Source organism: Lissotriton helveticus, chromosome 1_2 (genome assembly GCF_964261635.1).
Source record: "Lissotriton helveticus chromosome 1_2, aLisHel1.1, whole genome shotgun sequence".
NCBI lineage: Eukaryota > Metazoa > Chordata > Amphibia > Caudata > Salamandridae > Lissotriton > Lissotriton helveticus.
The window spans coordinates 41596295-41610253 of record NC_136058.1 but is presented as its reverse complement, the minus strand read 5'-3'; the positions used below and the strand labels follow the sequence as shown (position 1 = coordinate 41610253).

At 41.1% G+C, this 13959-nt stretch overlaps 1 protein-coding gene across 2 annotated transcripts in view; it reads left to right on the top strand.

Annotated features, from left to right (window-relative positions):
• The window catches only part of TNNI3K (TNNI3 interacting kinase), a 2668544-nt gene that overhangs the window by 165682 nt on the left and 2488903 nt on the right, over nucleotides 1–13959 (top strand). For both annotated transcript variants that reach the window (XM_078668672.1, XM_078668665.1), the window contains exon 4: nucleotides 13785–13882. In XM_078668672.1, the coding sequence (XP_078524798.1) occupies nucleotides 13785–13882 (98 nt within the window). The remainder of the gene's footprint in view (nucleotides 1–13784; nucleotides 13883–13959) is intronic.

Here is a 13959-nt window from a genome sequence, read left to right as displayed (position 1 = left end):
ATCAGAAGGTTTATATCCAGTGTTAATGACTCAGGAACAGTCTGGAAGCAAGTGTAAGGGAAAGACAAAAAACACATGAATGTGTCAGGATATGGTGAATCAGATGACGAATTGTTGGAAGACATTTTAACTAAAAATCCTCCTCTGTACCAAGAAGGACCCAGTAGAGTCACCCTAAGTGCACCAGTAATGGGAACACCCTTAATTCCTCAGATTTTACATGATACATCAGTTAATAGGGTAAGAAGCCTTAAGTAAAACTTGGGAAGAAGTAGTACAGAAAATCAGTCAATTGAATTTAAATACTGAAGCTTCGACAATACCAGTGACTATAGGTCCTGTTATCCCGTTATATGGAGATAAACTAAGTTGCCCAAAACCTCAAGCTGTAATAACTCCTTTTAAGTAATCTCAGAAAAGAAATAATAATATCTGATGATCGGGCCAGTGAGTGCGATTCAGTCATTCCATTAATGGACCTTCCAATAAGAGAACCCTTAATTGAAATCCCAAAAAGAGCCACATCCGGAAATTCGAAAGAAAGAGGGTCTATGGTACCTTTAGGAACTAGAAGCTCAACAGCGGTCACTCCAGAAGATTTAGAGAGGTGGGCACAGGGAATAGAAAAACAAAGCTCAACACCAAAGATCTTAGATATGGAAAGTGGAATTGGAAGAGATGATAGCTGGAAACGTGGGAATAGAAAGGTTGAACCTTTACAATGATGAAGAGTTGTTGTTTACATATAAGAGCATAACCAGAAAATGTGTCTGGTAAAAGATTACAGATAAAAGGGTTAATCAACATTTTACATAAGTGGGGAGACATTGACAAGTGGAGGACTAGGTAAACAAGGAAAAAGGAGGAAGCACAAGCAAAGGAAGCCTCATCTGCATTCTTACTAAAGAATCAGAAAAAGCAGCGAAAATGTGTTGCATGCGGGAGGTTCCTGGTGGTGGATATGTTCATGTTCCATGGAGCAGAGAGGACATTTTGTAATTTACAAACGATTTCCCTAGGTTGAGAGAGAAGCCAGTTAAATAATACAAACAGGTTGAAAGATTTGTGAAGGTTTCAAAGGTTCTGTTGAAGGGTCTGGATGGTTTATTTGATATTGTAGTACCTGCTGACTTATGGACGGAGTGTAAGATCACAGTTGATTGGCCAATTGAGGAGTATGCCAGAGACTTGAAAACAGGAGCACCTTCAGAGGAGTTGATGAAGAAATATCACCAAGTAATTACTTTCCTGAAAGGGAAAATCCCTCAGAAAGAAACAGATTGGGTAAAGATAGATAGAACAACTCAAGAGCCAAATGAGTCTGTACATGCATATTATGAGCGGTTACTGCAAGTGTGTTTAAGCAGTATAGGTGATTTGAGAACATTGTTGTTAGAGGATATGGGACATTTTGTGTATCGGTTTGTGTATGGTCTGAAACCGGAGATCAGTCAGATGATTCAGCAGCACATGTTGTGCTGGCAAAGCAAAACGATTGATGAGATTTTGAAGTATGCCAAATATTGCGGAGATGACATTGATGCAAGGTGTAGGAAGTTAAAAGAGAAAATGATATGGGCACAAGTAAAATTGGCAGAACAGCAGGAAAATAAAATAAATATACAGACTGATAATCAGGTGAAAGAGCAAAGTCATAATGACCAAGTGGCGAAGGTGGTAAATAAGACGTTTCCTTGTCATGCGGGCGGAAAGCTTGGACATTGGAAGAACGAGTGTAAGAATATTCAGAATAATAATGGGCCAAATCAAAATTTAAATCCACAGATGTAGAAGGAAGTGGTTATGAATCAGCTGCAGCAGGTAGTTACTCCACAGTATCAGGGGCCACCAGCTCCTATGCCAAACTTTGTGAACCCTCAAAGACACAGTGCGAATACCGGATTTCAGGGAGAAAGTGATAAGAAAAATTCTGTGGTTACGCCATATTTTTTATAGTATGATGATGGCGAGATGGACTTTGCGCAATGACGGTGCCTGAGGGGTAAGGAAGAGGAGTGTGTGCTTAGCGCATCCTTGCCGGTAGATCAGTCAGGTCCATTTATTGACGGGAAAGTGGAAGGTAGTAATATCACTTTCTATTCAATACTGGTGCTACCTGGTCTACTGTGAGAACAGGAGACATCCCAAACCTACCCCTCTCGGGAGAAACCATCCAAGTTGTAGGACTGTCGAATCAACAGGTAAAACCCCGATCACTAAACCAATGGAGGTACATATTGGAAATTTTAAAGACATGCATCGGTTTGTAGTTTGCGATTCCAGTCCAGTAAATGTTGGGAAGAGATCTATTGTGCAACATTAATTGCATGATCTATTGTACACCAGAAGGTGTTGCTTTGCAAACCCCTGATGAAGACATTGTATATAAAATGATGCTTGCTAAGCAAGGCACTGAAGTAGATGAGATGTATTCTGTGATGACTGAAAATTAATTACCAGAAAAGCTGAGAATAAAAGTGAATTGAGAAGTGTGGAATTTTACAGGAAAAGATATTGGGCTAATGTCAAATGTAAATCCGGTGAAAGTGACAGTGAAGGAAGGTGCAGTTTATCCAAACACACAACAGTCTAAAATGAGTACAGAAGTGAAAGCAGGAGTTGCTCCAGAAAGTGATCGGATGATTAAACAAGGCATTTTAAAAGAAATAATGAGTAGTCCTTGTAATTCGCTCATAATGGGACTTACAAAGCCTAGTGGAAGATACAGGATAGTACAGGATTTAAGAAAGATCAACAAAATTGTAGTGCCTTGTTGCCTAGTAGTGCCAAATCCAGCAGTGATCCTTTATCAGATACCCTGGAATGCAGGCTGGTTTACAGTAATTGATTTGTGCCAAGCCTTTTTTTCTATTCCTTTGCCATCAGACAGCCGGTATTTGTTCGCCTTTAGGTTTGAAGACCGTGTCTTGGCATGGTGCTGAGTTCCTCAAGGGTATACAGAAAGCTCCTTGATTTTTTTTTTTAAATACTGAAAACGTGTATAGAAACATTGGTCATGCCCAGACATTCAGTTCTGATTCAGTACATTGATGACCTATTGGTGGCATCAAAATCACAAGAAGATTGTGCCACTGATACCATTGCATTACTGAACCATTTCGCTGAAGGAGGACACAAGGTGTCCCCAGAAAAATTGCAGTTCTGTCAACAAGAAGCTAGATAATTAGGGCATAAAATAGAAAGAGGAGTTAGAAAAGTGACCCCAGAAAGAATAAAAATAATCAAGCAATGCAACTACCCCAGACACAAAAGGAGATGAGAATGTTTCTTGGAGAAGTAGGGTACTGTAGGCAGTGGATAGTTGGGTTTTTCCTGCTGGTAAAACCATTGATTCAATTGTGCCAGAAAAGATAAAAAGATCTGATTGTCTGGAATGAAGAGTGTGTGGAAGCATTTGTGAAATGACAAAATTGTCTGTGAGGCCCCTGCCTTAGGCATGCCGGACTACATGAAAGAATTTGCACTGTTCTGTTGTGAGAGAGTAGGTTGTGCACTTTCAGTTTTGACTCAAAGGCATGGATTAAGCCGACATCCAGTAGCATATTTATCTGCTACTCTGGATCCTATGGCTTCAGCATTACCCGGCTGCTTAAAAGCAGTAGCTGCTACTATGAGTCTGGAGCGAAGAGAATCGAATGTGATGGGACATCCAGTCAAAGTTTACGTCCCACATTCAGTAGAGATTCTTTTAACAAGAACTCAAGTATGAAAGAGTGATTCTGGGAGTGGAAAATGTGACTGTAATAAGATGTACAATAATGAATCCTGCCACATTATTGCCAGACCCACGTTGTGAAGAAGGGAAATATGAAGTGGATCATGATTGTCTGGATGTAACTGAGATGTGTACCAAGCCCCATCCCGATATAAAAGAAGTGCCCTTGAAAGAATCAGATCAAGAACTTTTTGTAGATGGGTCATGCATGCGAGCAGAGAAAGGAGGACTCAGTGCAGCTTACGCTGTGTGCAAAATATCAGTGGTCATAAAGCATCCTGTTTCCAGGTGTCAAATCTGCACAAGTTGTCAAATTGGTGGCCTTAACAAAGGCATGCAAAATTGGGGAAAAATTGGAGGATACCCATATTCCCGGACAGTCAATATGGTTGCAGAGTTGTGCACGATTTTGGCCAGCTCTGGATGCAGAGGGGATTTCTGACTTCTTCAGGTTCTCCTATAAGAAATGGCAAACATTTTAAAGAATTGTTGGAAACAATACAATTGCCAAAGGAAATAGCAGTGGTCAAGTTTGCCGCTCACCAGTCAGGAACTGACTGTGCGGCTGCAGGTAACAGATATGCTGACCAAATTGCTCAATATTGTGCAAGAAATAACATGGCACTTAACAGAAAAGTTGAAAGAAGTGAAATCAGCTGCCAACTTATGTTTTTCTCAGCTCTAGAAACATTGAATGAGGTTAGACAATTGCAGGATGAAGTTGAGGTAAATGAAAAGGAAATTTGGATAAAGATAGGATGTGAAAGAAAACCTGAAGATGATATATGGGTATAAACCGATGGCAGACCAGTCATTCCAGACTGCTTACTCTCTCAAATGACAAGAAAGTATCATGGGGACACATGTTGGTAGGGACGCCATTGATTAGACTATTCAGACAGAATTGGTACAATCCGAAGTTCAGGGTAGTTGCAGAGAGCCTTTGCCAAAGGTGTTTGATTTGTCAGCAGCAGAATCCAGGCAGAAAGACGTGGTCAGTTAGGGAAAAATTGAAAAGGCAGAAGGACCATTCACGAGATTGCAGCTTGACTTTATAGAGTTGCACCCAAGCAACGGAATGAAGTACATCCTTGTCATAGTGTGTTTGTTTTCACGATGGGTGGAGGCATATCCACTAGGAGAAATGACAGTCTCAAAGTTGCTAAATTACTGTTGAGGGAGTTGATTCTTCGTTTCAGTTTCCCAGTCACTTTGGAATCAGATAGAGGACCTCATTTAAAAAAAAAAAAAATTCAATTAATCTGTGAAGCATTGAATATTGAACAGAAACTGCACTGTGCATACCGTCCAGAGGCTTCTGGAGCGGTTGAGCAACTAAATGGCACAATCAAGTCAAGGTTAGGGAAGGTGTTTGCATTCATGTCATTGAAATGACCATATGTATTTCCTCCTGTGTTGTTGGGACTCCGAAGTATTCCTGACAGAAAAACAGGATTGAGTCCACATGAGATACTCATGGAAAGGGCAATGAGACAAGCATTTTTCCCTGGTCATAAATTGATGAATATAACTGTTGACTTGGTATTAGACTATTGCAAAGGATTGGGTGACCTAGTGTGTTCTGTCTCTCACCAGGTTGGAGAAGACGCATTTGCCAGGCAGCCAACACAGGCGCATGATTTGAATCCTGGAGACTGGGTGGTAGTGAAGAAACAAGCCGGAAAGTTGTGCCTAGCACTCAGGTGGGATAAAACACGTCAAGTCCTACTGGTCACTACCACAACAGTGAAGTGTGCAGGTTTACCCAATTGGATTAATGCGATTCATACCAGAAGAGTTTCAGGCCATCCTGAAGAAGGACAGCAACTGAATAAACCAGTTGTAACAGCTGAAGGTTGTGAAGTCGAAGAATCTTGAGTGATAGATTCTGAAGCGATAGACGAGGAACAACCGAGCATAAGTCAGGAGGGTTGGATGCCAGTGGTTGATATACCTGAAGTTGTTATTCAGAAAAGAAGAAGACCCAGATTAGAGAGACAGGAAAGTAGTGAGGATCGATAGATGTAGAAGAACACGCTCAGGAAGAAGTGAACAAAGCTACCTGAGACCCTGAGCAAAACCAGACTGGGAAAGAAGAATATACTCAGGCAAAGTCAAACAGAACTATTCAAAGACCTGAGCAGGGACAGCCAGGAAAAGAAGAACACATTCAGGCAGCAGAAGAGCAAGTTGTAGTAAGACCTGAACAGGACCAGTTAGGTGAAGAAGAACTAGTTCAGGCAGAAGAAGAACAACAATTTGAGATAAGACCCAAACAGGACCAGATAGAGGAAGAAGAACAAGTTCAGGCGGATGAAATAACAATAATAAGACCTGAACAGGAACAGGTAGAGAGTGATCCAGAACAAGAACAAATTGTGCCTAGACATACTGAAAATAAAAGAACTCTAGAAAAGGACGAAGAGGGTGTAAGTGCAGTACAGGTTAAAAGGGTCAGAAAAGGTGATAACTGGCCAGGTGGAGTGAAGAGTTTGAGATACTATCTGTGAGAAACAAACAAAAGACCATAGCAAGTAAATGAGGTCACTAGTAAAACTCAGTCTAAGCCGCGTCAACTGTGAAAGCCACACGAAGAAGCCCAAGACTGCGAATTTTGAACAATAAATACAAGGCCCCTGAGTGGACCTATGTAATATTACAAGAATTTGAGAATTTAGAATTAAGTAAGGAATCAGAAGAAGTAGATGCTACACAGATTGATTAAAGAAAATTGAGACCACCTTAAAAATAAGAGTGAATTTCCAAGTAAAGAAAGAAAGAGGAAAAATTATCTTCTCAGACTAAAATGGCATAAAATAGAGTTTAACACAAAGATGTTGTAGAGCTTACATATGTAGCATTGTATTAGGGATTGCAGTATGGTTATTTTTAAAAGTGGCTGTGCCTTATTTGATGATAACAAGTAAAAAGAATGATACAGTTACTAAAGAGAAGAAAGCGACAATAAAAGGAGAAAGAGTAGAATTAGAAGCAACGGATGAGACAGATTTTCATCACACAGTATCAGATAATGACACATCTTTAAATGTTTTTACAAAATTGTTATTTCAATATGGATACATTGGAGATTAGTGATTGTTATGTCTGTATGAAATTACCAACGTGAGTATCAGAGGGATTTACATATCACCATGTGCCTTTAACATATGGTATATCATGTGGTGTTATAGCAAGTCTGTTTTTTGCAACGGGAAAACTTCAGTATTATTATTCGAACTTAGATGTAGTATTTTCAGAGCTTCCTATACAAGATGTAGTATTTTCAGAGCTTCCTATACGAAAGAATATGAGTCCAGTACTTAGTAGTCAAGATGCACAGTTTATGGTTGAGTTTTTCTTAATGATGAAATCAGCAGATATAGTCAAGGCACACAAGAATAATTTAAAATGTATATTACGTGAAGAAGAGGAAGTATTTTTGAATTTAGTTGAGGGAAGGAGAAAACCTGCCTCCATAGGCTAAAGACAGATTATTTTAACGTTTTTATTGGTTCCAGTGAATGTGAACATAACTTCCTAATTTTGGAAGGTTGGTGACTAAAAGGGGAAACTGATCCAGTATTTCCTGGGGTTTACTACATGTGTGGGAATAATGTTTACTATTAGTAGCCTGCACGGTGGTGTTGAAGCTGCTACTTTGGAATAGTATTTCCGAAAATTTACCTTGTAAAAAGAATCACTGGAAGCAATGAAAACACTAATGAACTAACATGGAGAAAGAGAACTAGTTTTTTCAGAAATAGTAGGTGATCTATTTGGTGCATTGATACCTTCAGTGGAAGTCATTCTGAATTCACATAGAATTTGTAAATTGTCAACAGTAGTTGATCTTGTCCCGATGATACTGCTGGGGGTTTCTGGATGATAAATACAGAAATGGTTGCAATTAGGTCTATGGTTTTACAAAATCGACTTGCGCTTGATATTTTATTAGCAAAAGAGGGTGGAGTTTGTAGAATGATGATAGTTCAAGATTGTTGCACTTACATTCCTGACAAAAGTAAGAAAATTAGAGGGTATATTAAGAATATTGCAAAACTTCAAGAAGAATTGAAACCACTGGAGGTTGACAGTGTATGTGAAAGACTAACCAAGAGTATCTCTTCAATAGAGACTTGGTTTTCTGACTTAGGAAAAAGTATTTTAGGTCAAATAATTCCTCCAATAGTTGGTATAACAATAATAGTTCTAACAATAATGATTTGGTGCAAATATTGCAGAAACAAAGGAAATGGAAAATATGAAGTGAATAGAAAAGGAAAGAAAAGAAAAAAAAGAGTGCATATGAGGAGATACAAATGGAGGAAATGAAAGGAAGAATATATAAAAAGATGAAAGATTTAGAAACCAAAGATGAAATTGAGAAAGAAATAGAAGGAACAGAAATTGAGATGTGCTAAAGTTGGCATCTGGTTGGGATGGGTAATTTTGTGATGGCTCAAAATTACATCAGAGAGGGTATTGATGAGCAGGGGCTCGTAGAAAAGAGACTTGCTTTTTAAAGTAACATCTGTCTTGCTGACTTTATCCCTAGTGCGTTTTTGGTCCTCTCATGTATAACCAGTGAAAGTTAACCCAGAATGATGACTTAAGAGGTTGAATGGATGCCAAGGTAGCCAGTGTCCTACCCTGGAAACGGATGGTGCAGAGTTCAGCAATGAGCTGTTCCATTCATCGTAGTGTCAGTAATGTTTGGAATTGAATGCATGTAGTGGATGCGAATAAAATGTTAAATAAAAATTAAGGGGATGGATTTGCGAACAATGGTTTAACTGACATGTAAACATGGTGCGATGACCTTCCCCTTTGCCTGCCCAATTAGAATACATATTTTTACGATATTGGAACTTTAGTGGCTGGTACATGAAGAACGAAAGTTATAATTGAGATAGCTTTAGTTAGTTAGTCAGAAGGAGATTTGCCAAATGCAGAGTTTGGGATGCTGCCTGTGTAGCGGGAGATGCTGATGCTGGGAGAGATGCTGATGAAAATCCGAATCCTATTTTAATTGGGTTAGATAAGAAGATCGCAGAAAAATCTCGAGGAGGAAGAGAGGAAGAGAGTGTCAGAGAGGGGTGCTACGCAATAGTAGGTATTCTAGAGAGGTCATCTATCCTGTTCTGAAGTCTTTGTCACCTGATCTATTCCAGGGAACCTTCACCAGCCCTTTGGCCAGGGGGTTGGTCTTCACACCATTCTTGGTAATTATATTTTAACGCTATTTGCGGATGTTCTTTTCTCTCTGTCCTCTCCCTGTCTTAGCATTGATCACTGCATGAGTCCAGATATATGTTTTGATGATTTAATTACTTTTTTTCTCCTAAGAATGATGGTGACTGCACTGTGTATTTGAGATGGTCCACATGCGTTTGAAATATAAATAAAGATTTAAAACTTTACCCAGTCTGTGGTTATTTAGGTGATTAAAAGAAGACTTAGCTTATGTCATTTTCAACATCAACTAGTTCAACTAATGGTCCATCGACCAGAGCAAAGAATTTTTTGATCAGTGAAAGGTTAGTTAGGAATGTTAAATAACTAATCGTAAAAAAACTGTGGAAAATTATAAACTTGACCCCAGCGTTTTTTGACTACTTGTGAAAATATGGGCCCAGGTGAGTATATGGTAGTGGAGTATCTGTTGTTGTTGAACCGCTGGATCATACTCTACCTCCAGTCTGTCAAATTCATCCCACTTTAATCTACCCTAATCCACCCAGCTTCCCTCTTTGCCAATCTACCCCACTCCAATCCAATGTACTCCACACCACTCTACCCCATCTATCCCACTCTAATCTACCCCCTGTCCAGTCTGCCCCAATCCACTCCAGTCCATGCCACTCTACACCAGTCTACCCAACTCCACTCCAATCTAGCCTACCCACCCAAATCTACTCCACCCCACTCTACCCCAAAGCACTCTATCCCAATCCACTCTACCCCACTCCAATCCACCCCACTCTAGTCCACTCCAATCTATCCCACTCTACTCCACCCTAATCTATCCCATTCCAATATACCCTAATCCAATCCACCCAATCTACCCCACTCCAATCTACCCCACTCCACTCTACCCTAATCTACCCCATTCCACTCCAACCTACCCCACTGCAATTTACTTAATCCCACTCTACCTCAGTGTACTCCACCCCACCCCATTCTACTCTACACCACTCCAGTCTACCCTACTCCAATATATCTATCTAGCTCCACATTTCAGATAATAAAGAGTTCTACAAATTCCGATTCCACACGGTAGCTCAAACACGGCGGAGCAGGAGACATAAAACACAACAACGCCTAGAAAGGGTTCCACTTTACAAAATGTAAAGACCCTCTTTTTAAAATAAGGATTGGGGTTTTATTTACGCAATGCTCTCTAACAGAAAGGTTTTCCCAGATGCCAAATGAACCACATTCAAATGTAAATAAAGATATATATTTATATGCAATCATTTGGCATGAATCCAAGGCAGTCCATGTGCTCTATTTGCTCTGGTAATTTTCCTTTCTTCAACTGGCCCTTCTCCTTCCGTGGGACTGGTCTGCAATGTGCATACTGACACATAGGAATCCCAGTTCTAGGTAAGTCTAGTGGAATATGCATCCCTTCATTCTCTGCCCACTTGTTAGTTGGGTCTTTCTCTCCTTGGTGCTCTCACTTAGTCATGCACACCAAATCAGAATCATGTGTTACCACCTCTGTCTCCAATATTTTAGCCTTTTCATCTGTAAGGGAATAACAGCTTCTGTCTAGTGAATGTATAGGACCATGAGCATCTACATGATACAAAGTAGCTGCGCTTTGCAGTAAAATGTGTCACTTCCCTGGGGATTCCTGTGTCTCAAGCATCTCAAATACCACCCCTAGACTTTCTATTGGGACCTGCAACGACTGTTTGCATCTCGCCATTGCATTTGAGAAAATTCAAAAGTCAAAATAACATTATGTCCTATTGTCATCTGCCCAAAGTCTATCTGTGTCCAAAAGCACAAACATATCTGTATCTGTCCTATTTGTCACAGAACAAAAACAAACAGATAATTGTGTCTGCATAGTGTCTGTCAGAACATAAATCAAAATTCACAGTGTCTGTCTTGTATCTATCAAAGCACAACTCAAAATCAACTGTATTTGCCCTGTATCTGTCACAGTGCAAGCAAAACATTCCCCAGAATTTGAAAACGTTTCAGTCTAAAAGCACACTCTTCTTTCCTTGTTTTTTGCACATACTCAAAATGGCACACTGCTCCTGAACTGTCACATGTAATTCAATGTCTCCTTTCTGTATTGCCCATATGTTTAAAACACATTGCATAATGTCTTTTGCAGATTCAAAAGCACATTGCTGTTCCTCTTCAAATCTAGACTCAGAGTCCTGTTTAAAAATCACATTTTCTTTCATTTTTTTTTCAAAATAGCACCTCTTTCCTTGTAAAGCAAGGTTTGTCTTTCAGGGACATGTCTGATTTATAACTGCAACTAACAATTGCTAGTTCTAACAGTCTGGTTTGTTTATCTTTTCTGTAGTTTCCAAAATACTCTTGCACGCTTACATTTTCTTGGTTCAAAGTTAATTTGGAAGCTTCCAATTCAACCAAGATACCGTTCATTTCTGACTAAGGAACGTCCTCAAAAGAATTAATTAAAACCTCCTGTGAGCACCGTAAATTACTCCACTCCTTTGACATGCAACTCCACTCTACACCCATGCACTCTAAGACACTCTATGCCATGCCACACCACTCCACTTTAGCCACTCCAATCCAACCCCATCCCTCAACATGCCACTTTACCCAAAGCCACTGTACTCTACCCCCTCCACTCTACACCTCTCCACTCTATGCCCTTCCTCTCCACACAACTTACCCCCTCCACTACAATCTATCCCACTCCAATCCGATCTACCTTAATCCACTCCACTGTACGCCTTTACACTTCATGACAATCTACACCAATCTACTCCACCCAATCTACACCACCCCACCCCAATCTACTCCACTCCGATTTATCCCAACACATCCCACTCTAATCTACTCCAATTCACCCCATCTAACCCAGTCTAATATACCTCACTCCACACCAATCACCCCACTCCAATCTCCCCCACTGCACTCCAATCTGTACTCCAATCCATCCTACTCCAATCCAATCTATAATACTCCAATTTTCCACAATATTTCCCACTTCAATCTACCACAATCTACCCCACCCCACACCACCTCAATCCAATCTGCTCCTCTCCACTATACCCAAAACTACCCCATACTAATCTACCAATCTACTCTACTCTACACCAGTCTACTCCACTCCACTCTACTACAATTTACACCAATGTACTCCCTCTTCTCCAATCTACCCCACTATGCTCCAATCTACCCAATCCAGCCCACTCCAATCTACCATAATCTAACACACTCCATTTTAATCTACCATACCCCAATCTACCCAATTCACCCCACTCGACACCAGTTTAGTGCATCCCACTCCAATCTACCCCACCCGCTCTACCCAAGTCCACCTAATCTTCACCAGTCTTCCCATTCTAATTCAATCAACCCCAATGTACCTCACTTCACTCTACCCCAATCTCCCCCACTTAAATCTACCCTCACTCCAGTTTACCCCAATCCACTCCAATCTACTCCACTTCACACCAGTCTATCCCACTCCACTCTAACGCACCCTACCCCACCCCAATCTACCAATCGACCCCAATGGACTCTACCACACTCTATTCTACTCCACTGGACTCTGCCTCACTTCAATCTACCCCAATCCAATCTATTCTGCTACCATCAACCCCAATCTACCTCACTCTGCTACATTTGGCCCCACTTTCTCCGTTAAGTTTTAAGAAGTTCTGGATCATCCAGCGGGATACTGCCTCCTTGCAAGTTCTAAAATTGAGGGCAGAGTCATTCACAGACTGAGTGAGGGAGACCATGATTTGTGTGTCGGCGGCATACGACAATACCTCAAACCCATAAGATCTCACTACCCTGGCAAGTGGGGCCATGTAGATATTAAAAAGGGTGGGACTTAAAGAAGATCCCTGGGGGACCCCACACTGCACTGGTTTGGAAGGGGACATAAAATCACCCAGCTTCACTCTCTGTTCCCTTTGATGGAGAAAGGAGGCTAAGAGACTAAGGGCTGAGCCTCCAACACATATCTCCCAGAGCCTGGAAACCAGGACCGAGGGAGACAGGGTGTCGAAGGCTGCCGTAAGGTCGAATAGGACCAGGAGAGTGGTATGGCCCTTGTCGACCTTCGAGCGGATGTTATTATTCACCATAGTAAGGGCAGATTCAGTGCTGTGGGCTCTTCGAAAGCCATGTTGCGAGATGTCCAGCAAATTCGAGTCCTCCAAAAAGGTGGTAAGATGACTGCAATCCATATGTATCCACTCCAGTCTACGCCATTTTACTCCAATCTGCCCCTCTACAATTTACCCATTTATACCCACTCAACCCTACCCCAATCTACCCCACTGCACACTATCCAATCTACTACATTCTACTCTACCCTCTACCCCTGTCTACCCCCACTAAAATCTAATCCAGTCTACTCTACCCCACTCCACTCCATGCCACAAGCTTTTAGCCTTGATGAACAGCATCCACACTGGTGTACAACATGGCTAAAACATTTTGCCAAAACCAATAGCTCTTGCATAGACGAGACCGTTTGACTTTGCCAATGCTGGTTGCGAATGGTATATCTTCCTTGCTTGCTACGGCAGCCGGGAGGTGGGGGGGCCTGCCCTGCCTTAGGCGTTTTCCATTCTGTCTCTCCAGTCAGGCCCAGCAATGATTATGCAAATTCCATTTCTGGGTAGTTTGATTAGTATATTACATTGTTGAGTTACCAATGAAATACGTTTTTGTAGACCTTCTTGTTAGACATTCTTAAATGGCAAATGTATGATCCCTGGTGAATGAAACACGAGGAAAGTTTCTTACGTATGTCTGTACACAGCTGGAACCAAAGCCTTCGTTTAACGTTAGCTGTGTTCTCATTAAGGTAACAAGTCACACATTAGGACCCTCATGCTGAAAGGCCTGCGCCCATCTCGGCTGACCAGAAATGGATTCACGGCGATTCACCTGGCTGCCTACAAGGTACTGTAAGGAACACTCGTTCTCACCTGTGACATCCGGTCATTGCAATGTTTGATTTCAATGTAATGGGCCCACAT